The 26,245-nt window shown below is 39.9% G+C and overlaps 1 protein-coding gene across 3 annotated transcripts in view; it reads left to right on the top strand.

Annotated features, from left to right (window-relative positions):
* Window positions 1-26,245, top strand: part of INTS9 (integrator complex subunit 9) — a 102,215-nt gene that overhangs the window by 32,433 nt on the left and 43,537 nt on the right. For all 3 annotated transcript variants that reach the window (XM_040467822.1, XM_040467734.1, XM_040467895.1), the window contains exons 3-6: window positions 7,884-7,944; window positions 11,274-11,336; window positions 15,813-15,952; window positions 17,941-18,027. In XM_040467822.1, the coding sequence (XP_040323756.1) occupies window positions 7,884-7,944; window positions 11,274-11,336; window positions 15,813-15,952; window positions 17,941-18,027 (351 nt within the window). The remainder of the gene's footprint in view (window positions 1-7,883; window positions 7,945-11,273; window positions 11,337-15,812; window positions 15,953-17,940; window positions 18,028-26,245) is intronic.

Genomic DNA, 26,245 nt, shown 5'->3' with positions numbered 1-26,245 from the left:
ATACCAATAAGGTAAAGGGGACAGAGATAATTCCAGATTACATTTTGTGTAAAGCTGATAAAATTCAGTTATAATCACACCTAAAACTTAGAAATACATTTATTATCCACAGATACTATCTATCTATCTATCTATATATATATATATTTACAACTGTTTCAGAAATTGTAGGTATCACGTATATTTCTGTACAAAAGTGACTGACAAGTTATTTCATACTAAAATAGCCTGATATTATTGTCTGTTTATCCCCCAAACATTACAGTGTCCATTTGTTTGTTGTTTATTAAGAATCTGCACTGGACTGGAGCAGGGGATACAGATCTAAACAAGACCACTTTCTTTTTCTCGTGGAGCTTACATTGTGTTGGAGAGAAAGTATTCCACAGTTGAAAATTTCATTATACTTGTGTTAAAAGAACAACTATACACTTGTGATAATTACTAAAAAAACAAAATATAAGTACTATGAGAGTTTCCAAGAGGCGGCCTCTATGCACTGCGAAGTCATGAATTATCTAGGTGCTCCAGTCCTGAATTGGGCAATTTTAGCTACATATTTTCCCTTTCGTGTTCACTTTTGTCTTTACCTAATTCTGTGTTCTCATAGCCCTGGCTCAGCATTGGAATCCACTTCTATTCTCTCTTCCCCTTTGTCATTGTTCTTCTCTCAGAGGGAAGTTATACTAGAGGGATGATTGGCAACCCATACGTAGTTCCTTAAAAAAAAAAGTTTTCTGTTGCTCAGGCCAGAAACCTTAGAGATACAGTTGGCCAAAATAGTATCCCCAGTCCCTCCCTAGCCCTTCATCCTGCTTTATTTTTCTTCATAGCACTTGTCCTTACATTATATATACATATTTAGTTTATATGTTGTCTGTCTTCTCCACTAAAAGTTTTGTAAGGGCTGGGATCTTTTTGTTCACCACTGAATCCCCCTTGCCTAAAATACTTCTTGGCACGTAGTAGCTACTCAGTATAAGATTTGTCCTATGAGTGACTCTTCTCTGGATTCCTGCCCTCTTGAAGTGTGATTTCATTATTCATTATAATCTTTTCTTTATCTTGAACCTTCCCGTCTTGATTCAGTTCTTCCCATTTAATTACGCTCAATTACTTCTAACTTAATATTTAAAAAAACCTTTTTTAACCTACTCTCGACTCCACTTTCCGTTTCAGCATTACTAACTCCTCTCTAGTCTATGTGCCCACACCACCTACCAGAACACCTCTCACTAGAATCACAAATGACTTCGTGTCATTAGATGCACGTTTGTCAGTTCTCATCCCCACTTGGCCATTCAGCATTGTTCTCCTCCATCATAATGCATTCCTGGTTCTCCTCTTCTCTAACTCTTCCTCTTCTATCTACCTTGGAGATTCATCTTTTTTTGACTGACAATCATATATCAGAATTCTTCGATATCCAGTACTTAGCCATCAGAGTATCCACCAAGGAAATTTCCTAAATGCTCAGGGCTTTGATTACCATCTAAACAATAACCTACAAATGTGTATCTTTAGTTAGTAATCCTCTTCTGAGTTCCAGATTCATAAACCCAAAATGCCTACTGAGTTTCTCTCCTTGGATGTGGCTTTGGAGGTACTTCAAAACTCAGCATGCCCCAAGCTCAGCTCATGAATTGATGGTTCAGAAGAGAAGACCCTCCCAGACCTGGTTATCCCCCACAGTACCCTATCTTAATGACTGGCATGCTGTTCTGAAAGCCAGAAAACTGGGAGTTAACTTAGATATGCCACTATTTCTCATTCCCCGTATCCAGTCTTTCATGAAGCCTTGTTAGTTTTACCTTCTCAAACAGTTTCGAATCCAGTTACTTCTCTTTAAGTTCTGCTGCAGGTGTTATCGTATTTTACGGGCATTACTGCCAAGGCCTCCTCATCAGTGTCTTCAGTTCTGATCTTGCCCTTTTCTGAATCCAGAGCCATTTTTGTGTAACTTTTTCATTTTGAAATCACTTCAGATTTACAGAAAAGTTGCAAGAATAGTACAGACATCTCCCAGTTACTCTTGTTAACATTTTATCATATGTACTTTTATAATTTTCTGATTATACATATGCATACAACTTTTTCTGACCCATTTGAAAGATACAGACAGGATGCTCCTTTACCACCTAAATACTTGAGGCCTATTTTCTAGGAAAAAGGAAATTATTTTACATAACCACAATACAATAATCAAAATCAGGAAACTCACACTGGCACTATGCTAGTATCTAAGCTGTCTACCTTCTTCGTATTTCCCAAGTTACACCAATTCATATTTCAGTGTAATGCCTTTTATAGCAAAAAAGAAGAACAGTAGTGTTCCAGGATCCAGTGCAGATCACACATTTCATTTAGTTGTTTTGTCTTCAGTCTCCATTAATCTGGAAGAGTTTTGCAGTCTATCTTTATGACCTTGCCATTTTTAGGAGTACGGGCTAATTATTTTATGTAATGTCTTTCAGTTTGGATTTGTCTGATACCTCTGCATGATTAGGTTAGGATTATTTTGATAGAAATACCACACAAATGGTGGTATATGTCATCAGAATGCACATGATATCAATTTTCTTCAACATTGTCTTGTAGAAATATACATCTAGTCTTGTCTCTCACCTGTTTAAAACGTTACACTGGTTTTCATCGCTCTTAGGATAAATACCAAGTTCATCTTGGTATATTACGGTTTATGCCTACCCCTCTAGTATCTTACTTTTTATTTCCTTTTAGTTTCAAAGAAATCATATTTCTTGCCTGGGAGCAGTCACACTCATTTTTTCCGTCAGTCGTAAAGGCTCTTCTCCCCCAGCCCCATCCTGCTTTCCCTGAGCTACTTCACAGAAGCTCGTGTTTCAGGTCATTTATGACTTCAGTTTCTATATAAGAAGGACATAAAGATGGTATTCTGGTCAGGTGAAGGGGACAGAGTGTGTGGGCCTCTTCTTGAAGTTTCATTTGAATAACCTTCTATGTAAGATGTCCATGCCAAAGGCTGCTGAGAATTACTGGAGGAATATATGGGTCTTGTCTTTCTCTGTTCCCTCCAACCCTGTCCTTTGGCCCAGTTTCCCCTTGAATCTAGGACTGTCCAGATCTCAGCTCAGTCATCAGACCCAGAGAAGTCTTTTGATGCTGCCTAGACCAGTCTCTCTTTAGGGAATTTTGTACCATCCTGCATCATCATTTTTAGTATCTTCTTCTCTATTTGTGTGATTACTTGTAATGTCTGTCTTCCCTGCTAACTTGGGGACAGGTATGTTTTGTTCACCGTCATATCACCAGCATGCCTGACACATAAATATTCATTAATGAATGAGTGAAGATGAACAATACTCCTACAGTACTACACCAAATATTGAAGTTCTTCCCTCCATGTTCCCTTTTTATGGAAACACTTCCTCCACCCTCACCTCCTAACTCCTATTCCCAGCTCTTCCACAACACCACACGCTGTCAAAGGTGCCCTTCCTATGTGAACCTGTAACACTTCTGCTTACCCCATCATGCTTTTATTTTATTCTGTTTAATTACTGTTTACCATCTCGCTATACTAAAGTGCAAACTCCTAAAACTCAAGGTTTATTTTGAACTGTCATTACATTACAGTACATTGTTATGTGCACTTTGTATCCTTGGCTCAGAGTAAGCTTTTATTAAATATTATTTGAATGAATGAATGTAGTCATGCCTCTTAGATTATTTTCTGACTATAAAAGTAATACATTTCAAAATAGGCATTTGGAAAAATGAAAAGTATAAGGGGAAAATGAATTGCATACCATGTTCATTCTAACTTTTGCTATTTTGTTAGGTAACAGATTACTTTTAAATGCCTTGGGTTATTTATTTACTTATGGGAATATTTTACCTAATTTTTATACTTAAAAAAATATTTATTTTGAGAGAGAGAATGAGCGGGAGAGGGTAGAGAGAGAAGGAGAATCCCAAGCAGGCTCTGTGCTGCCAGCACAGGGCCCAACATGAGACCCAATCCCACGATCATGATATGAGCCAAAATCAAGAGTCAGACACTTAACCGACTGAGCCACCCAGACACCCTGATAATATTTTACTTATTTAAAAAAAAAAAATTAGGGGCGCCTGGGTGGCGCAGTCGGTTAAGCGTCCGGCTTCAGCCAGGTCACGATCTCGCACTCCGTGAGTTCGAGCCCCGCGTCAGGCTCTGGGCTGATGGCTCAGAGCCTGGAGCCTGTTTCCGATTCTGTGTCTCCCTCTCTCTCTGCCCCTCCCCCGTTCATGCTCTGTCTCTCTCTGTCCCAAAAATAAAATAAACGTTGAAAAAAAAAAAATTTAAAAAAAAAAAATTAAACAGGGGAAGGGGATTAAGAGGCACAGACTTCCAGTTATTAAGTAAATAAGTCACAGAGACAAAAAGGACAGTCATTAATATTGTAATGTATGGTAATCTGGTGACTACAGTTCTCATGGTGAGCATTTAGTAATATGTAGAATTGTCAGATTAATATATTGTACACCTAAATCTAATTTAATGCTGTCAGTCAGTAATATAAAATACTGAAAAAGATCTTGTATACATGTTTTTTCTCGACTATAATATTTTTAATGGCATTCTTTTCTAAGAAATTATTAAATAGGGGATGCAAAGATGTGTTAATCTATAATCATAATTTATCTAATATCTTCACCTCTCATATTTTATTAAGGTATATTTCTATGGAGACACTTCTTTTTCCTTGCTTTAAAAAACTTAGGGGGTGCCTGGGTGGCCCAGTCGGTTGAGCGTCTGACTTCGGCTCAGGTCATGATCTCACAGTTTGTGGGTTCGAGCCCCACATCAGGCTCTGTGCTGACTGCTTGCTTAGAGCCTGGAGGCTGCTTCAGTTTCTGTGTCTCCTTCTCTCTCTGCCCCTCCCCCGCTCATGCTTTGTCTCACTCTGTTTCTCAAAAATAAATAAATGTAAAAAAAAAATTTTTTTTAAAAACTTAGGGGCCCCTGGGTGGCTCAGTCAGCTGAATGTCCAGCTCTCAATTTCAGCTTAGGTCGTGATCCCAGGGTGGTGGGATGGAGCCCTGTGTCAGGCTCCCCGCTGTGTGTGAAGCCTGCTTAAGATTTTTTCTCTCCCTCTCCACTAGTCCCTCCCCCACTTGTGCACATAACTAACCAACTAACTGATACAAATTCTGTAATCATTAAGAGCAAAGTCCTAAGTCCCTTCCCTTTTGGTAGCTTAAAGTGTACTGACTCTTTATGATTTAGTCATTAACTGAGTGGAACTCAGTAAGTAAATATTTTCATCTGTGTAGTCAGCATCCCTTTGCCATTTGGTGACACGTCTGTGGCCCTCATTTTTGGCACTGTTGTTATAACATGGCCATGCTCTTTGAGCAGTCATTCCCATTTACTGGCAATTTCTCAAATCCAGAATAACCACAGGTGTTTTATAGAAGGCTTTGATGTGTAAAAAAAGTATTTAGCAAGAGTTAAAACTATAGGATCTTAAGAGCACCTGGCTGGCTGAGTTGGTAGAGTATGTGACTCTTGATCTTGGGTCTGGCTGTAAGTTCAAGTCCCACATTGGTAGAGATTACTTAAAAATAAAATCTTAAAAAAAAAAAAAAAAAAGGTTGGGGGGGTACCTGGGTGGCTCAGTCAGTTATGGGTCTGACTCTTGATTTCAGCTCAGGTCATGATCTGACTGTTCATGAGATCACACCCCATGTCAAACTCTGCGCTGACAACATGGAGCCTGCTTGGTATTCCCTCTCTCCTCTCGCTGTATCTCTCCCCGACTTGTGTTTTTTCTCTCTTGCTCCCTCTCAAAATAATAAACATTAAAAAAAAAAGTACAGTATCTGAAAATTTTACTTTTTAAAAAAGTTATTTTTGGGCTCCTGGGTGGCTCAGTTGGTTGAGTGTCTAGTTCTTGATTTCAGCTCAGGTCATGATCCCAGGTTCATGGGATTGAGCCTTGTGTCAGGCTCCATTGTAAGTGTGGAGCCTGCTTAAGGTTCTCTCTGTCTCTGTCTCTCTGTCTCTCTGTCTCACTCTCTCACTCCCCCTCCCCCTCCCTTCCTCCCTCCACCCCTTTCTGGCTTTTGTACTCTCTTGCTTGCTCTCTTGCTCCCTCTCTCGCTCTCTAAATAAGCAAACAAACAAATTTCTCTGATAAGCAGTGTACCATTCTGATCATTTGTTGAAGACAACTAACTGAATCAGTTATCTGTAATTTGAAGGCTGATTTCTGTGTGTCTGATGGGAAACAGAATGCATGTCCTATGATTCAGTTCACTTTTAAAGGGAAGTGAATATTTACAACCTTCCTTTAGAGAGCTAGCATGCACAGAATGAGAACAGTATTCACACTATTTTGTCATTACATTTTTATCTGAATGCTTAGTTTTTTTAATCTGACCTGGGAGTCAATGTATTTTTCAAGAAATAAGTCTATAAGTGAAGACACACGTGACTTTGAAACAAGATGGGAATTAAAGAGCTAATGATAGAATATTTTTCTGTGAGGTTAGTGCAGAAAACTCCCAGAGTTTAAAAAACAAGTTTATCAGGTATAACTTATATGACCCAAACTTACTCTGCTAGTAGTAATTTTCATTCCCAAGTATGAAATCAAAATTCTCACTTTTTGGTAAATCAAAGCAAAATGTAAACAGAATGTAGGCAAAACGTATGTGGGACTTCCTAGTCTTTACATTCTCACACCTTCTCTGTAAGTTTTGAATTACTTCAAAATTAATGTTTATCCCCCAAATTCCTATTGTTTTCTAAAATTAGATGCATGTGTATTTTTATTCAGTCTTTTAGCCTTTCCTAGAAGATTGGAAAATATTCACAATATTTATGTTTCTTATTTTCATTCTCTTTCACCTAATTACAAAGTCAGAATTTGATAAACCTGTTTGGCAAGAGGCTAAGGGACTGTATATTAATTTGGTTTCTGATTATAGTCTTTTAGTCCCACACTGTCACCTTGCCCTTAATTTTTACTTTACAGACTAATTTTGTGAGGAGGCGCTAAAATCCTGTTGCCACCCAACTTGTACTCCCAACGTGCTTTTCTTCACCTAACACCTTGATCATTAAGTTCTTCTTTTAACCAGCATATTTCTCCCTAAGGTATTTGCATTTTCAGCCTTCAGCATAATTCTGCTAGTCAACTGATAGCACACAGTTAAATCCTGAGATTGCCAGAAGTGCATGATTTCTGAATCTAGACTTTCTTAGTGTATCCTACACGTGAAACGAGTCTCACCTCCTAGAAATTATTCACCTATGCTGTCATTTTGTAACACTCAGGAAAACTAGGTTCGTTTTCCAGATTTGGAAACCCAAGCCACAGGTGCAAAGTGACTAATCCACTTATAAGCAGTGAATGTGGAATGTGGACTTGACCAGAATTCAGGTACTGTATTTTTATTTGCAGTGAATTCAGACTGATAGGCAGCTAAGTGTTCTTGTCAGAGCACCTGACCCCTCTGAGTCTGTTTTCTCATCCACAGTATGATGATCCTGTTTAGCCTTCCCCGCAGGCTTGTTGTCAGGCACAATCAGGGTGAAGTCAGGGGCAGTAATTGGAAAACTGTAAAATGCTCTAGTGTCTCATCTTTCTTTTTTCTCTTTATTATTTTGCATAGGATTCTTTTAATTTTCCCAGTTGAGTGCTAAACTCTTTGGCTTGTTAACGTTCCATCGCCACATAATTCTTAAGCTTGCTACAGTGTGGTTATTTTTCTTTGATCTTTTTGATTAGTATTTTGGGTGGACATTGTTGCCAGTAATTTCAAACTGTTTTTAACTTTATGGAGATGATAACAGTTACCATGAAATCACTGAGGACTGTAATCGATTTAGGATAATTTAATCTTTTGTTTTGCAGTCCCAGGCTGTCTAATCTTCCTGGCTGGTCCCTAAAGGATGGAAATGCTTTCTTGGACAAGGTAATGATAACTGAAGCATATCTATACCCAGTGGAAAGCCATCTTGTCACACCAGAGGCACCGTATAGTACTGTGACTGATGGGTTCATTTTTTTCTCAATATATTCTCTCAGAAAAACCCCAAGATCCATGTAGGGTCTTCAGTACTTGGTGATTATTGTCTCTAAGAGCCTTTTAGGGAATCTCAGTGTTCAAATTCAGGTCCAATTTGCTCGTATGTAAAAATCTAAAAACTTCTGCTGCAAATACATTTTATCACCACAGAAAGAAAACTATTATTTTTAGAATTGCGATGAGAGTTTCAAAGGTAATACTGATAGAGAGTTCCATCCAATTCATTCTATTTTCAGGCTAGACTGACACCATGACTGGAAAGAGTAAAACTTAAAAAAAAAAAAAAAAAAAAAAAGACTTTAAAATCCTCAAGTATGTGAGTTTTAAACTGCTTCTATCCATGCTTAAGGAAGGTGGGGCTTTGAAAAAAGTTTGGTTCTTACTCTTTGGGTGAGGAGAGGCCATGGAAGATTGCAGGAAGGCAGTGTCATCATCTGATCAGATCTCTTGCTGCCTTGTGGGGAACAGACTATGAAGCCAGTGTTTAACTTCCCAGGCAATGTTCTTGGGGGAGTGGGAGAGTAACATGATCTTGGGTGAATTCAAATTGAGGGCCTTCCAAACTATGAACTAGGATCTCACTCCAGCCTTTCCTGGTAGCCTGGAATGGATAACCTTATAGGTATGAAAAGAGAGCACCCAACTAGGAATCTAGGATTTGGGGCCCTACTCTGACTTTAATCACGGACTAGCCCTACAGTAAATGACTTAAATAACTTTTTTCTTCAAGGCTATTAAATTTTTGACATTGGATTATCATCACAATAATTCCTTCCTCCGACCAGTTTTTAGGCAGTTAATTTATAAATGAGAGACCAAAGGTACAAAAAATGTTAAAACTATAATCTAGTCACCTTTTCTCCTAAAAAAAAAATCACAGGCAAAGGAAGGTCAAAAACTGTGAAGCTCATCCATGCCGTTCTCAGTCCTCTAAATCATTCTTCCTCTCCCAAGTTTCACAATTGAAAGACTAAAGAAATTTAAAGATCCTCAAAATGACTCATCCGCATAAGGCATTTCCTTCTTGTAATAGGTACTGTTAAATAAAGAGGGGATCTTTTTACAGAATTAATTTCTGTAACTGCACCCCAACCTCCAGTGCAAGGCAAATGCATAATTTAAAACCAGGTTTCCCTCATAGCCAACTATAAAATTATGTGACATTCAGAAATCTGTGCACCTGATTTCAGCCTAACTCTCCTGCTGGCTGTAAATCATTATTCCCTGAGAAAGGCTCAGAAGCATCCCATTACCAGTGCATTGTGAGCGAAAATGACTTGCATGTGTATGTGGGAGCATTTCATTAGAAGGGAGTGGTGAATAAAATACAGGGGCACTGTAAGTGCGTGGAATGCAAATATGCTTCTCCAGGCCAGAAAGCGTCAGAAGAGGCTCTGTCATGTGAGCTAGACATGCCCTGATGTGTAGCATTATGGAGAAGAAGAATACATAGCCAGTTTAAGAGCAGTCAGGGCTTTGAAATTTCCCATGATTTGTCTCTAATCATATTTAACCTCATCCTAAGGGAGTTCGGAGTCTTCTCCCATTAAACATAATTGTTCATTTGTTTTTAGCTAGCGGGTACATTGTAATTAAGAACTATTTTCAGTCTGTTTTTGGCTTAGTGTTTCACTGTTTAAAAGGTAGTCATATAAAGAGAGGAACCGGAACCAGAGTTTACTGTGGAAGGTAAGGGGAGGAAACCTTCTGTCAAGGTTCTGATATAAGACCTGTAAAATTCAAAAGGAGAATTGCATAGTTAATACCCTAATTTCGGATAAAGATTGAGAATAAAACCATTCAAGCTCCCATGTGTAAAGACACTTGTATATGAATATATAGAAATACATGTTCAATGACTAATGAAAACATGATGGAACAAAATTCTAACAGTATTTTTCTTTTTCTGGAAAGAGCAAACTGTCGAGCAAATTCTCACTTTTACTGGTTTCCTTATAAAGTCACAGAAGACTTTGACCTTGATGAAACAAAAAATCCTCCACAGATTTCAGTTTCAAGTATAATGTGGGAAGATAGCCACTCGAGTGGCTTTCTGGAGGCATTTGTAGCAGACCCCATAGGTGGCCCCCTCGTGCCTCTTCAGTGTGCTGCTCTGTCATAATTTCAGCTGCCCATACCTGGATGAGTCTGCGGGAGAGTTTTCCCCTGAAGCTGCACAAATGCAGGAGTTACCATGTAAATAAATATCCTAGATCCGTTGCCTCTGAGGAGGGTAACTCCGAGGTGTGTGTTTCACACCATTTCTCAGAGTTCCCCATGGGAAGAAGTCCCAGCTGCCCACAGTGGGGTACAGCTTAGTAACATACCCATGATCAGCCCCCTTCCTTTCCCCTGATCGCCCATCAGGGCGCCCATCCTCCTGCCCTTTTTTCAGCACTTCCGTGTTAGCTTGCACTCACCATTTTCTCAAGGTCTGTTTATGACGGAATTCAAACTAAGACATATTAAATATGGTAGGGCACAAGCAGAGTAGGGAATTGTACTATATTCTCTTTCTATAAGTGTACTTTTTTCTTTTGAATAAATACATGTGGTTTATAATCCCAAATGAGTTGTGTGCTCCGTGAGGACAAAGGTTACGTTCACAGAGGTGATAGTAGTGGTGGTGGTTTAATCCCTACCCTCTGTGCTTCATCTCCCTCCTTGCTTGCCCCTTGTCCCTCACCCCTTGATCCTTGGTAGGAGGAGAAAAAGCCTCTAAGTCGTTTGTCCTTGGCCAGGACTCCTAGCCTGATTGCATAACAAAATCATTAGAGGTGCTTATTATAAATATAGGTTTCAAGGCCTCATATCCAGATTTCTAATCCCTTGATGGAGCCTAGGAATCTTTATTTCCATCAGCGTTCCCAGATGATTCTGATATTGTTGGTATAGGCTATGTAACTATTACTTGGGAAGCACTGCATTGTGATTTAGAAAGCAGCATATATTCACACACGCTTGAAGAGACATCGAGAAATGCGCATTCAAGCCCCAAGTCAGCCACCAACCAGCGTTTTTTATCCTGCATAAGACACTTAACCTCCCTGAGCCTCAACACGAAAGCAGTTGGCCTGAATAACCTTCCAACTTCCCTCCAACTCTCTAGCAGTCTGTGATTCTTCATGGAAAGTTTGGTTTGGGGATGAAGTTTCTTTGGTGCTATATCTGTTAGATATCTCTTCCTAGAATTTTTTCCTTTTGGTTTCTTTTAGGAATTAAAAGAGTGCTCAGGTCATGTATTTGTGGATTCTGTGCCTGAATTCTGCTTGCCAGAGGTAAGATGAAAGTGATTCTTATTGTAGAAACAAAGCATATCTTGTCATCTCTCAAAATGGAAGTCAAGAAATAATCTTAAGGGGCTTAGCTTTCTGTTTTCAAAATGAAATGAATCTATTATTCCAGGCACATTATCATGCAACTAAAATATAATCATTTAGGAGCCTTTTATATTATCTGTAAGAAATTTAACTCTCCTTTTTGTATTCCTAGCTCTTTCTATAATCCCCACTGACACTTGTACCAGGGCATAGTTCTGAGCATGATACAGAAATAACTCAAGCCTTTCAGTTTTGTAATTATATCCCTGTGTCTTAGATTAGCCATACTGTTTGTAGTCTTGCTTACAGTGGGTAATTGGGAATTGCTGTTATTCAACCAATACAGTAAACTGTAATATCAAATATTGCTTGAAATTCACAGATTCTGAATTGAGCCACGGATACCTATTCACTTACATATTATTATCACAGTGACACTTGTTTTAAGAGTTTGGGGTCAGTTTTATCATTTTAAAGAAAACAAAGGACAGTTTCCATTCATTTTAATTTTTTGTTTCCTTGTTTTTATTTATTTTTGAGAGAGAGACAGAGAGGCGAGCGGCAGAGGGTTAGAGAGAGAGGGACAGAGAACCCGAAGGAGGCTCCAGGCTCCAAGCTGTCAGCACAGAGCCCAACACGTGACTCAAACTCAGGAACCATGAGATCATGACCTGAGCCGAAGTCGGACACTTAACCAACTGAGCCACCCAGGCGTGCCCCTACCCCATTCACTTTAAATGCAGCTAAGTGATCTCAGTTGACAGAGTCCTGATCTCTAGAGCGGTCTAGATGGCATTCTCAACAGACAAAGTATAGGGAGGCCAGTAGCTAGTCCCAGGTTCCTAAGGAAATCAGTGAGAAGCTACCATCCCGTTCTTTCCATGTACCCAGTGGATTATGGTGCCTCTAGAAAATACTGTCACAATTCAGTGCCAGAAGAAAATTTGAAGTACTATTTCCCTTATTTTTGTACTCTTTCTCCGTCTCTTTCCATTTTAACACCTTCTTTGATATTCTGTAGATAAACTTGTTTTCTCTCGTTGAAGTATGTGTATGTGCCCTTTTGGAGTTGTGGAGCAAGATTGGTAACTGAAGGTGGCAGACAAGGGAACAAGTTTGAGATAAAGTAGTAAGAGAAACAGTGAAGGTAAAGAGTTGCCAAGAATCCTGAGCTCTTCCTAACTGCTATTCAAATCTTTTGTCACCTTCATTTGTCATTTAGGAATTGGTGGGGCAGGTCCCCATCTGTTCAGAGATTCCTAATCCCAGGTGCTGCATTTATTTTCAGCTTGCTACATATGGCACTGACTGCAGCAACCTTAGTTTATGGACCACAGTGTAGAATTTATGAATTGGTGTTCTGATGACTTTCGGACCTGCTCCATGGAGTACTAATCAATTAGAAATTGGAATTAAACAATTCGTATTTTGGGCACCTGGTTGGCTCAGTCAGTTAAGTGTCCGACTTCAGCTCAAGTCATGATCTCACGGTCCATGAGTTTGAGCCCTGTGTCAGGCTCTGTGCTGATAGCTCAGAGGTTGGACCTGCTTTGGATTCTGTGTCTCCCTCTCTCTCTGCCCCTCCCCTGCTCATGCTCTGTCTCTCTCATTTAAATGTTTTAAATAAACATTTTTTAAAAATTACTATTTCACAGTTCACCTTTTGCTTGGCTAAAGGATTATTGATATATTTAGGCTTCTAGAGCTATGTAAGTTTTTTCAGCTTGTATTGTCTTGTAGTTTGTGTCAAGTTAGTAATAGTCACTATTTTAAGGTAGAGGCAGGGCATTGTATGATTGGGAGAAAATAGGAGAGTCACAGAATCAGGACAGATATACTTATTCCAGTGCAGTCTTCAGAAACTTATAGGTGAGCTAATCCCAGTCTTCCTGGAATTTAAAATCTAGTGCAACTACCTTAAATATTTTTGTATCTGCCTAAGTCCACACTGTAGACGGAGTATAAAGTCTAGGGCAATATAGTAAGAAACCAATAAATTATGAGTGTTTGACCCAATTCATGGTCTATAGAACCCCAATGTCTATATACAACAAGTTTAAAATTAAAATAATCTTTATTGGATTTTGAGTGAAAGAATGTAAACAAAAACATAAATGCGAGTATATAAACATGGTTTGGATGTTAAATTTATTTCTCAGGAAAAATGCTTATGTAGGCACCCTTGATATATATACAGACAGAATATATATGTATACATATATTTTTTTCTTCTAGCTGTCCTTACCAAATTTCTAATCATTCTAGACTCTGTGGGCTGACTCTTACATATTAAAGAGAAATTTCAAACTCACCCAGTTTCTCTGTGCAAGAGGGAAAGGAGATGATTTTGAGCTTTCTTGTTGTTTCAGCCGTTGTTTTCTTGTTTTCTAAAGTTTTTTTTTTTTAAGTTTATTTATTTATTTGGGCGGGGGGGCGGTGCTGGGGAAGGGCAGAGAGAAAGGGAGAGAAAGAATCCCAAGCAGGCTCCACAGTGCCAGCACAGAGCCTGACACAGGGCTCAATCCCACAAACTGTGAGATCATGACCTGAACCGAAATCAAGAGTCAGACACTTAACTGATTGAGCCACCCACGCATTCCCTTGTTTTCTTCTGGATCTGTCACTGCGATTATGTCTTAATTTTCTTATTTGTTTAAGAATGGTTCTAGAGAGGTAGTAGGGAATAGAACTATTGGAATGTTACATGACCCTTCCTTATGAGGATATTGTCCTGGAAGTGCAATGCACACATGGAGTTAAGGGTGGTGTAAATTAGCTGTTACTGTCATTAGGCATTTTATTCACACAGATTGCCATTGCCCTAGCAGTGAGTAACTTCTGACCTCTAATCTACATGCTGTCCTCAGGAGCTGATTACCTCTTGGCAGCTTTATTAAATTAACTTACTTTGTATGTAAAGCCATTCAACCAGAAAATACCCACAGCCAAAATGGCAAACTGTCTCTATTATTTGTAAGATGGCACAGAGCTCTTTGTTCTTACTTCTTCTCTGTGGGAGACATAATAGCTCAACAACCCATTCTCCCAACTAAAACACTTCCTTGACTTACCCTATGCTGTCGTTAGTACACCATACAATTTCTCAGAGGTAACTTTAGTGATTGAGACAATGTCTCTGAATAATCGCAATTCACTTTTCCCATAGAAAGTGCCAGTTCTAATGATGCATTCCTCCAATAGCAGTGCACCTAGGCCTGTTTTGCACTTGGTTACCACAACTGGGAGGGAACAGAGATGAGTCACACAGGATTCTTACCCTCAGAGACATTTAATATTGGAGGGACAAAGTGGTGCTTTGAGGAGCTGTTTTACAGAATGGCAACAGTCATAAGAGGGGCATCTACATAGAGACACCTGGGTGGCTCAGTTGGTTGAGCATCCAGCTTTGGCTCAGGTCATCATCTCACAGTTTGTGAGTTCAAGCCCCACATCAGGGGGATAGTGCAGAATCTTCTTGGGATTCTCTCCCTCTGTCTCTCTGCCCTCCCAAACTCACTCACTCACTTTCACTCACTCACTCTCTCTCTCTCCCCCGCCCCATAATAAATAAACTTTAAAAAAAAAAAAAAAAAGAGGGCTTCCAGAAAATGCCTTGGTAATTCTGAGAAAGAATTGTGTTTTTTTCATCTGGGCAAATCAGGAAGGTTTAACAGAGGAAGTGAATTAAGCTTTAAAGGACAAGTAGGACTTAAATATATGGGGAAACATTCCTTTCTGCTGAAAGAGTTTTCATAAAGTTTACTAAACACGAGTGGCATTTTCCCTCACCTGCCAACCTGTCTTTCCCTTTTCATGTGACCTTAATAGTGGAGTAAAAGGTAAATTTAAGGTTAAGGCTAGGGCAGAATATGACAGTATAATTTCCTTTTGTGATTCTGACACTAGATTTGTTTTGGATCTATATCCAGCACTAGTGGTCAAAATTTCCCTCTAGAAGAAAAAGAAGTTTCCTCCTGCATTTGCCTTGTGAAGGGCTAGTTTGTGCCTAAGCTGCTCCCTCTGTCACCAGTAATCCATGGCAGTGGTGCATTAGATTCGCATTCCCCTCACGGCTTCTGTCATGCTCTTTCTGCTTCACGGTACCTGGTTGCACGTGCTAGGCAGCAGCTGCTGAGACGTCCTGTTGTCATTTCCCCTCATCTGCCTAACTCAGAACTCTATTTCGGTAAAATCTGAGCGCTGCTGGTGCACTGACTGGCTGCATTCTCGCTGTTAGCCATCCTGTCCTGCTACTTAATGCCAACATTAGGAAACATCCTAAAATGAGGGAATAGAAGCGTTGCGTGAAAGGCATCATTATTCTGTAGTACAAGAACAACTCCTCTGCATTCTGACAGCATCATTTTTCAGTCACATCATGTTGATCTATGTGCCCTGAACAGATATGTATCATTCCCTCCCCTTTCTTTTCAGACCGAGCTAATAGATCTGTCTACGGTAGATGTGATCCTCATCTCTAACTACCACTGCATGATGGCACTGCCCTACATCACTGAGCACACTGGTTTCACAGGCACAGTGTATGCCACAGAGCCCACCGTCCAGATTGGCAGGTGAGAGTATTTATTCTCCCAGCAGAAAGTGGCTGAAGAACTCCTTCCTTCCTTGGTGACCATTTAACAGAATGTTGTGCCAAGAGTGATTGGTGTTTCCTTCTGAGCAGCTAACCCAGAAGTAGAATTGGTGTGAGTAGACTACTCTCCACAAATAAAACAAGCATTCATTGGAATTGCCTCAAGATTAATGCAGCAAGTAGTGTCAGTCTTTTGTTTGGTTTTTTGAAACAAAGAGTGGAAGAAGGTTTCACAGAGACAGGTCCTCTGTGCAGATGACCCTAATTAGGGGAGGTAACGTTGAGTAAGATGTCACAAAGATGTAATGCAAAGAGCTTCAGGAGAAAGGAGCATAGCCTATTGAAGAAAAGAAGAGATCGTATTACTTTGCTTTCAGAATTTCCTCCCTGTATGATTTAGCACAGACTGTAAATGGAGACAGCTTGTAGAAAACAGGATAAGTAATTAGATGGTTAAGTTGACTGTACTTGTGACAGGGTGAAATTCAGAGCTCTAAGGAGTAAAAGGAGCCTGCCTTTGTCTCTGAGAATGCTCTGCTGTCTCTTCCTCTGCCCCTCCCAAGCCTTCACGATGCAAGTGGTTGCTGCCAGTACCTATAGCATCATTTAGTGAGAGAAAAATCACCTGAAGAAAATTACCTACCCCAGAAAAAAGAATTATGTTGAAGCAGACTAACAAGTATGGTATAAAGTGAAACTAGCAAGACTCAAAATACAGGATCGAGGTGTTGATACAGACTCTTAGCTTCGGGTTCCAGTGTCTTGCAAAAGTACAAGATGGAATTACCAGAAAGAAACCAAATGTGTCCTTGTTTTTTGTGTCCGCTCACGTTAAAGAACATTTCATGTGTACAGGAGAAGCCTGGAGATCTGAGGAAGGGACATTATAGGAAAGGCAAACACATGGTGGTGGATCACTGATAATGAGAGGATAAGCTGAAAACATCAGACTCTACTCTGAAAAGGTTAAAGCATGAGGAAGGACACGCCAGACTGTTCTCCAGGAACTCCAGCCAGAACGATAATGTGCCTGGGTCCCAGATCTTTGAATGTGCTAGAACTAGTGCTGCTCCTTGAAGACGAAAGGAGATGGGATGGGGAATAAATAAATCGATGGAAATGAAATGAAGTTGTTCAACGTTCAAGTGCTAGTAAAACTACAGCCTACCGTATCTCTATGTTGATTGGGAGAGGATTTGAGTCAATATGGGTCCTCTCTACTCCGTTCTGAAAGGGGAGTCAAGATGTTGAAAATCTTTTTCTCGCATTTTGGTCATCCTCTAGTCATCCAGGATTCTCACAGGTCTCTGCCATGTACTTCTCAGAGCACATTGCATCATCGATCCACTCGAGTAAAGCATTTCTTAGGTTCCCCTCTGTTGTGATTTTGTGGTAATCTATCTCATGATCTGCACACAGAACCTGTCCTTTTGCAAGTCTTGAGTTAGGCTTTTAGGATTAATTCTTAAGAGTATTCTTCCATGTGGAATTTTGTAAATTCCCAAAACGCATGTCAAGAAAACGTGCTTTTCCAGTGTAAAATTTCCACTTAATATTGTCGTTAAAAAAACAATCCTACCCTACCCCTGCTGCCACCAAAATCGGGTACTTCACAGTCATTTGGCTTTTCCTCCTTTCATATTTTTAGTTCCATTAAGGCAGAGATCTTAAGAATGAGAGCTAAACCATGGGCTTGTATATTTCAGTGTCCAAAGATAAGATACATGCCAGGCTTGTTTTAAAGGTGAATTAAATCATTTATGTTCGAAATGTCTAACATGGAAGTTCAACGAGATGGTTGGGTTTCTGTTCAGGTTTATGTGAATGGGTGTCCAAATTTATATGCAACAGAAAAATGATTAGGGAGGGGAAAGGCAGACAAGCCCACTCGTCTTGGCTACCATGTTACGAATGTGGTGTTTTTCTCATTTTTCTATGAGTGCTCATCACTTTTTTCTTTAAACTCAGGCTTCTCATGGAAGAGCTGGTGAATTTCATTGAAAGAGTGCCCAAGGCTCAGTCTGCCTCCTTGTGGAAGAACAAGGATATTCAGCGGTGAGCAGTAGACCTGTCTGTTCCCCTTGACAGTAGACCCACAGGCTTTGTGAAACAGTACCATTTGTTCCTTGTGTTATGCTTTACACTTTTACTGTTAGAACTCCCTATCTTATGGAAGGGCTATGTTTGATACAACCAATATATTGTAAGAGACCATGTCCAAGGTACTGTACAGGGTCCAAAAGTTTTTTAAAATTAGTAAAACAATTGGCGCTGTCTTTGAGGTGCTCAGGGGTTGATGGGAAGTCAGACCATTGGCAGATAAATTACAGCTTTGGATGGCATGTATTGTAAGAGGTGCTCGTCACAGTGCTATAGGCACTCAGAGAATGAAGAACTCTTTGTGTAGGGAAGCTGATGAGGACATCCTTAGGAGGTGGCAGTTAAGGTGGGTCTTGAAGGAAGAAAAGGACTTTCCTGATAGAAAAAGTCGGGAAGTGCGTCCCAGCACAGCATGACAGGATATAGTATATTCGGGGAACAGTGAGAAGTACAGGGTGGATGAGAGTGGGAAAGCAGAGAGGTGAGAAATGAAACTATAGAGGTACATTGGAGCAAGATAGTGAAGAATCTGATGTGTGAAGTTTGAGTTTTGTATTATGGAGAGTGGGAAGTCCCTCTGTGGAGGTTTGTAAGGAGGAGAATGTTGTGATCACACATTTGGGGGAAAGTGACTCTAGAAGCAGCACGAAAGATGGGTTGGGTGCAGAGATGGAGGCAAAAGACCAGGTGTAGGACTCTTTCAGAAACCCAGGGGAGAGAACAAAAGCCTGAACGGAGGCAGTAGCAGGGAGCATGAAGAAATTTCTAAGACAGAATGGAGAAGAATTGATATGAATTGTGAAAGAGGCTGTGAAGTCATCCTTAGGAAGATCAGAGGAGAGCTGAGCGGCAGCCCAGGGTAAAAGGGAATTTCCCCACACCTGGCCTTGTCATTTGGTATCAGATGCTGCAGAAATATCATCATGTAAGATGGAGGTAAGACCCTTGGTTAATGGAAGTCCCAGGGAGGTTAGTTTCACTAGAGTGCTAGGATCAAAAACCAGATCGTAAGAGGTGACATAGTAGAAATATAATAGTAGAGGCAAGGAGGCAGCTTGATTCTACTTCCATGCTCATGTTTCAGTAGTAGCGGAGGACCCTAGCCAGTCTGAGCATACTGCGGTTTCTGTGAGCCTACCCTCCATCACGGTGGTCCCAGCCTTCCAGGCCTAGCATCCAGAGTCTGGAGTAAAAACTTGTCATTGGCTTTTTAAGTAGTGGGTGTCCCATGTGTGCCTGCCCAAGTCCACTCTTTTCCAGCCACCTTGCCACTGAGTTCTCTTTCCCTCTAGGCCAGTGATTTGTGAGCTCTCTAGTTATCTAAGCTTTAGAATGCCTTAGTTTTTGTGACTGTTCCTTCTACAAAAATATGTATGTGTAGCTAAGAGAATATGCTTTGTTTTTATACTGTAACTCGTTCGGAGTTTGAGCATATGAGTTTCCTCTGTGTATGTGTTGTTTTATTTAACTTACACTGTGTGCCAGGCACTTGTTTTTCTTAATTCACTTAAAGTCTCAGCATTTTACTTAATTTATTTAGTTCTATAACATCATTTTGCAGAAGAGAAAACAGGCACAGATAGGGTTAAGTAACTTGCTCAAGGTCAGCCAACTAGTGAGTGGTAGGATTTCATTTAGAACCCAGGCAGTAGGGCTAGCCTGGTTCCAGAGTTTGTGCTTTTAACCATTATGCCGGGCTGCCTTGAGGGCACACATGTCACTTTTTGAGTGCATGTGAGCCCCCTCAGGTGAGGAGAGGAGGAAGTATGTGTAACTGTGCTCATTTTTCTCCTCTGTTTTATGGATATTGTTTGGGTCTCGATTTCTGTGATTTAGGGATATGGTGTCTGTATGGCTTCATGGTAGGAAAGACTCACACGTGTGTCTGACTCTTCTGTGTGTACACCCACCTGCCTAAGACCAGATCCCTTTCCCCTCTCATTTTGCATTCTTGTTCTCAGCTGCCTCTCCTCCTGCCCATTCCTATCCCTCCTTCCCCTTTTCTTTCTCTCTCCTGTGTGCCCACTGGAGCACATCAGACCTAGCTGTGTGCATTTCCCGCCTTAGAAATTTTAGGACTTTGTTCTCTTTCCCCATGGAACATGTACACATTGGCCCTTATTTCCTCCTTTTAAATTTATACCCCTTACAGTATTCTTCCACAAATAATTTTGGCACACCAGAAGTGATGTTCAAAGGTCACTGTTTCCTGGCTCCCAAACCCTGGGCCAAGTCTTAGGAAGTCCCATGTCCTTATTTTGCCTTTTCTTCTGTGACCTTGGGCAGAGTCCTTGGCAATTTTCCTTTGCCTCCCATTCTTTGTAAAATACAACGAGATAACTGATTTACAAAAGAAGTGCCATCGTTTATGAGGGAGAAGGGTGAAATGACCTTGAAGGAGCAGAGGATGGGGAGGGCAAGGTTGCAGGGGTAGACTGAAAGTTATTTCCTAAGATGCTTAGGAAATCTCCCTTTTAAAGAAGGGTGCTCCTTGAATTAAAACCTTGAATTCGCTATCTCGCCACCTAGTGGGCAAAAATCTGAAACTGTTGAAAGCTAACTTGGTAAAGGAGCAAGCCGAATAACTTGGACTAGTGGAGAAGACCTCATTTCATTAGTTCATATATTGAAACCATATTTCTGATCCTGATCAAGTATTGTGTTTTGGCATCTGAGCACAAGATGAGCCATAGTTATTGATAGAGAAAGAGAAGACTCTTATTGGAAAGAATATGCTGAGTGTTAGAGAAACAAACCTAGCAAGCCATGTCCTCTTTTTCTCCTGGATAAACTCCGCATAAATATTACAAGCGGTAGAGGAATTTGAAGAGCTGTTTTGTAATTGACATCAGACAAAAGAGTTCTTGTGAAATACTCACCTAGAATTTAACCTTGGGCCAGAATACTAAAAGTGCTTCATTTGAGTAACATTTATGCTGAAGGCTTTACATCACTTTAAAATTTCTGTCACGAGCCAGTTCATATCTAGTGTCCCAAAGTACTGTGGCACACTAAACTGAGTGAGAAACACTGTTTTTTGCTGTCTGTTACATTGACATTTTTCCCAAGTGATATGAGCTGTGTCTTCTATTTTTTCATTCCCCCTTTTTCTTCCCCCTTTAATTCCTGTACTCACCTTGTTGAGAGGGGTCTTAAGTAGGGCTCACAAACTCAGATGACTCCAGGGATGGGAAAGGTCAATACAGGAGAAAGGTGGGCCATCTGTAACTGTGGACTAGGGATCACATCCCTCTAAAGGGGCACAACTTCAGCAGATTATGGCCATATGGAAACGTGAGTCTATTGCTGCCAAATCTTCCTTTTCTTTTTCTTTTTTTCTTTTTTTAAGAGAAGCCCAAACTCTGGATGTTTTAAATGTGATTTTTTTTTTCATCTTTTTAAAATGTTGGCTCACACATGAAGATAAAATCCTGTATGATCCAAGTAAAACACCTCTGAGTTGGATTTGAGACTCAGGCCCCAGTTTTTGACTTAAACTTCACACAGGCAGTCTCTTGGTTAAGTGCCTAGAATTGATGCATTTTGGTAGCTTAAGTTACTTAATAAGACCATGAACTAAAAAAATAAATAAATTAAAACCTTTCAGACTCATTGGTCAAAGGAATCTGACAAATTCTCTTAAATCATTTGAAGTTAGTTTGAGTTAGCATTTGATTTAGTATTAGGATGTATAGCAAAAGAAGCTATTACTCTTGCTTTTTGGCAGCTGTCTGACTCTCCTGCCTCAGTTGACACCGCTCCTTGAGATTTATTTAGAAGTTAGACATCTTTCTTCCTCATTTTGATGGCCGCAGTTTACTCTTCTTGAAAAAGAGATTTTGAAGGGTAGGAAAAGGAGACTCCCTCTGCAAGATAATTTTTGAGTCTCTGACTTTCCCATACCCACTTCAAGGTTTAGGGTTTTTAACAGGAAAATTTAGAACAGAATATTCCACTTAAGAAACTAAACCAGCAGGTAGGATTTTCCTGTATTAGCCTAGAAGTCTACGGTTATAATTAAGGATAAATCATTACAGGATATTGTCATAACCTTCTTGCAAGCATTAAGGAATTATGCACCGATATATTCCTGGCAGAAATGTTGTGGCAGTTTTCAGTAGTCAGAGCTCAAATATGTGGGTTCATCCCTTATAAAAAACATAAAAGAAGACATGGTTGAAGTTCCTCAGCTCTGATGCTCCAGGGCTAACTATATGGTCGGGAAAAAATTAAAGCTATGAGCTTGGAGATCAAATAGACAGGTGTTTAAATTTCATATCTGCTTCCCAGTAGCTGTAGCAATTTATTTCTTCTAGGCTCTGTTTCTTCATTTATAAAACAAGAATAACATTAGCAGCCTTGCAGTGTTGTGTTGAGGACTAAATAAGTAGCATGAGAGTCCTTCAAACAGTGCAAAGCACATAGTAGGTGCTCTGTAAACACCAGCATCCTTTTCCCCTTTAATGATACCCTTGGCTCACATAACCTCTTTTCCATAATCAGCACACGTGTGCCTTCCACAACCTAATTTATCTTTAGATGCTACCTTTCCTGATGAAAGTAAGGTAGTATAAAAGAGGGAAAACCATTTTTCTGATTCCACAGTTGTCTCCTGTTAGTTAGCACTGTCATCCAGACGCTGGCACTCAGTCTCCTTTTCTGTAAAACAAGAGAATTGAATTAAATTATCTCTAAGTTCACTTAGGTTACAGCTTTTAAAGATGTCCAAGAGAGAGGCTCCTTAAGCCAGTGTTCATGGAGTGGCAGTACTTTGATGAAGTCATCACTGCTTGTCCTTGAGCTTTGCAGTTCCAGAAACTTAATCATTTCATTTCACTCAGAGTTGATTAGCCTCTGAGGGACTGATTCCGGCTAACTAAACTCCCAGGATATTGACTGACAAACAAAAATCCCATTTAATTACTTTGTACTGAGACATCTGCCTGGCTCCCGAACTAAAATGGTTCATCTATCTAGGACACTCCCGTCTGGTCAGCAAGTCCACTTAAGAGATCAAGTTATAGATAAGAGGTTTTTTTGATGAGAATCGAATCAAAGCAAAGGTAGTTTAGGTACTCTGGAAAATTGTTTTTATTGTGCTTTAGTAGCCTAAGCAATTGCCTTTGTCCTTTTTAGAGATAAATGGGTCTAAAACAAAAATTAGAGATTATAGTTTTAGGTTAATATTAAATGCCCAGGGCGCCTGGGTAGCTCAGTTGGTTAAGTGTCAGACTCTTCTTGATCTTGGCTCAGGTCATGGTCTCACCATTCAGGAGTTCAAGCCCCACCTCGGGCTCTGCACTGACAGTGCAGGACTACTTGGATTGTCCGTCTGCCTCTTCTCTGTCTCACTCCTTCGCCCCCACCCCCTCCGCTGCTCACGTGCTTTTTCTCTCTCATATAAACTTAAAAAGAAATATTGAGAAATGCTTGATTATCAAGCTCCACTTTAGTAAACTCCACATAGATCATCACTCTGCTAAAACATCTCCACCCCACCCCATTCACATGTATATTAAGCACACTTTCCTGTAATGAGAGGGAAAAGACGTTGCTGTTGCTTATATTCTTTGTATTCTGCTCTTACATTCATTTTGCAGATTCCTTCATTCATCACACACTCAGAAAAAACCCAACCAGTGTTTTATCTCTAAGCTTTTAAGTGGTCCCTATGGACTTAAAAGTCTTAACTCTTTAACACAAACACTTGGTCTTTGCTGCTTGTTGGATGCTGGTAGGATGGAAGAAGAGACAGCAGAGCTCTGGCATGATGTCAGAACACTGGGGGAAAGTTTCTTAAGTACTCAAGTGTGATAAGAAAAAACAAAACAATGAAATCTTTTAGAAAGTACTTATTAAACATTTAGACTCTGAGAACTTGACTTTGATAAATTAGAAAGCCAGAAAAAATAGAACTAGTTCCCACTGGGTTTCTTTATCCAACTTTTCCTGAATCAGCCAATCATCTTAATAGTTTCGACGGGCTCTATAAATCCCTCTCTATAATTACAGCCTCAGGTAAGCACAAGCAGAATTTTAGGGAAAGTTAGGTTAGATGTTAGGAAGTATAAGGAAGTAGTGACCAAGTGGCTAAATATCGCAAAGGAGTAAGAAAAGGGTGTCAATAAAAGGAATTTGTGAATATAAATATGGAATTCAGACGACTTACTGACTAACTGCCAAGTGCCTGGCATCATGATAAGTTTGCAGGAAAATGCCCCCAAAAGTTTAAGACATAATCCCTGTACCCAAGGAGCTTGTCAAGCAAAGATTATATACTAAGTGGCCAGACTTACACTGGACTTGGCAGATTTAAGTAGAGTTTCAAAGAGGGAAGAGGCAATTCTAAGATAAAGGAAGGGTAGAGGCAAAAACAGGGCAACACGGCATGATTGAGAAGTGACTGGATTGGTTCAAACCAGCCAGTGCATACCAGGAAAGAGAGAAAAGAATTGGAAATTAACATTGTAGAAAAGATTATTGAAACTTTGGTCATTTGAAAAAGCCACCAGTGTATTTGACTAATTCCTAGTTTAAATCTCTTCTGCAGCTGATAGGAAATTCACCAAAATTGTGGAAATTTTGTGACCAAACCTGTATGAAAAAGGAAACCTCTGGATATTTCCCAATAGAAAAATGACAAATAATTAGTTTTAAATCTGAAAAATAGTGTACTCAATAAAAGGTACCAGAATAAGATACCCCAAGAATTTAAGTATAAGGGGGGAGCTAAAGTGATTGAATTTCATTAAAAAGCTAAATTTCATAAAGCACTGATTATCCTATATATGATGATAATACATATATATATATATATATAACACATTTGCTGTAGTCCTCACAACAATCTTTGAAGGAAGTATTTTACCCTCAGTTTAGAAATATGGTGGAAAGAAAAGGTTAAGTAAATCGCTCAATGTTGCAACCAAAATAAGCAAAAATTGAAGTTAAATTGGATATGAAGAATACCCTTCTACAGAAGTTCTGTATAATTAGTGCTTGTAAAAATGTCATTGAGGAGACCTCAGGAAAGCCCAGACTTAGTTAAGGTATTTAAACATGGGTTCTGTGCTAACATGTGATCCAGAAAACTATAATTTATGAATAACACTGGGTTGTCTGTTCTGAGTCGCCTACAAGAGCTTCACCTCTCTCTGGCTCCACTGGGAAGGAATCACTCACATGGGTGATGGCACAGTTCTGTTCTTCACAGGTGATGGACTGAAGCCTCCTTCAGGCCCTTGTGTGTGGACCTCTCCACAGAGCGTCTCACGGCGGTTTCATCATAGTGAGCAAGAGGACAAAAGAGAGAATATGGGCAAGATGGAAGTCACAGTCATTAGTAAACTAATCTTAGAAGAAGTGACATCCCTTCAGTTTTGTCATATTCTCTTCACTTGAAGCAAACCACTAGGTCCAGCCCACCCTCTGGGGAGGGGAACCACACAAGGGAGTGAATACAGAAGGCCAGGGATCCTTAGGACCATGTTAGAAGCTGCCTGCCATAAAACCCTACACTGAGCAGGTCAGACTCGAGACCAGAGTCCTTGGGACCTGCATAGCCTTCCTCTTCTGGCTCACTGGTTGGTTCTTCCCTGAAGTTCTCACCTCCTCACACACTGTCATAGGGCTCTCTAGCCAAAGTTATTGGTGCACTTTGGACAGAACTTGTCAATAATTGACTCACTGGTTCCTACCTTTCCTGGGGCAACAAGTGAACAGACATTTTTATTTTGTGAGTGTCTTTTGTGTTGGGCACTGCTCAGTCAGGATACAAAAATGCAAAAAGATACTATGGTGTGAGTAATACGATATAATGGAATAAAAACATATATGTTATTGTTTTTATTGTTGTATTTAACAAGGCTATTATCTCCTTCCCAACAGTGCTCTCCTAAACTAGTTATTAAAAAATCATCATGAATGTTTCTTTATAAACAGATGCTTTCCTCAGTTTCTCTGGAACATAAGTTTATTATTTCTATGCCATTTGCCCTAACAGGAAGATGAGAGAAGATCCAAGTTGAAATATACCTGAATTTTTCACAAGTCTTTTGTTTTGCTTAAGGAAATTGTTATTCTCTACACTCTAGTAATTTCTTCAGAAGTAGGTTCTGGACTGTTGAAGACAAAAGTAATAGATATTTCACATCTTTGGTCTTCCCTTTTTCCC

The sequence above is a fragment of the Herpailurus yagouaroundi genome, unplaced genomic scaffold (genome assembly GCF_014898765.1).
Source record: "Herpailurus yagouaroundi ecotype Mexico unplaced genomic scaffold, PumYag 28, whole genome shotgun sequence".
NCBI lineage: Eukaryota > Metazoa > Chordata > Mammalia > Carnivora > Felidae > Herpailurus > Herpailurus yagouaroundi.
The sequence above is the reverse complement of the archived record's forward strand: the minus strand, read 5'-3'. Positions and strand labels throughout refer to the sequence as shown.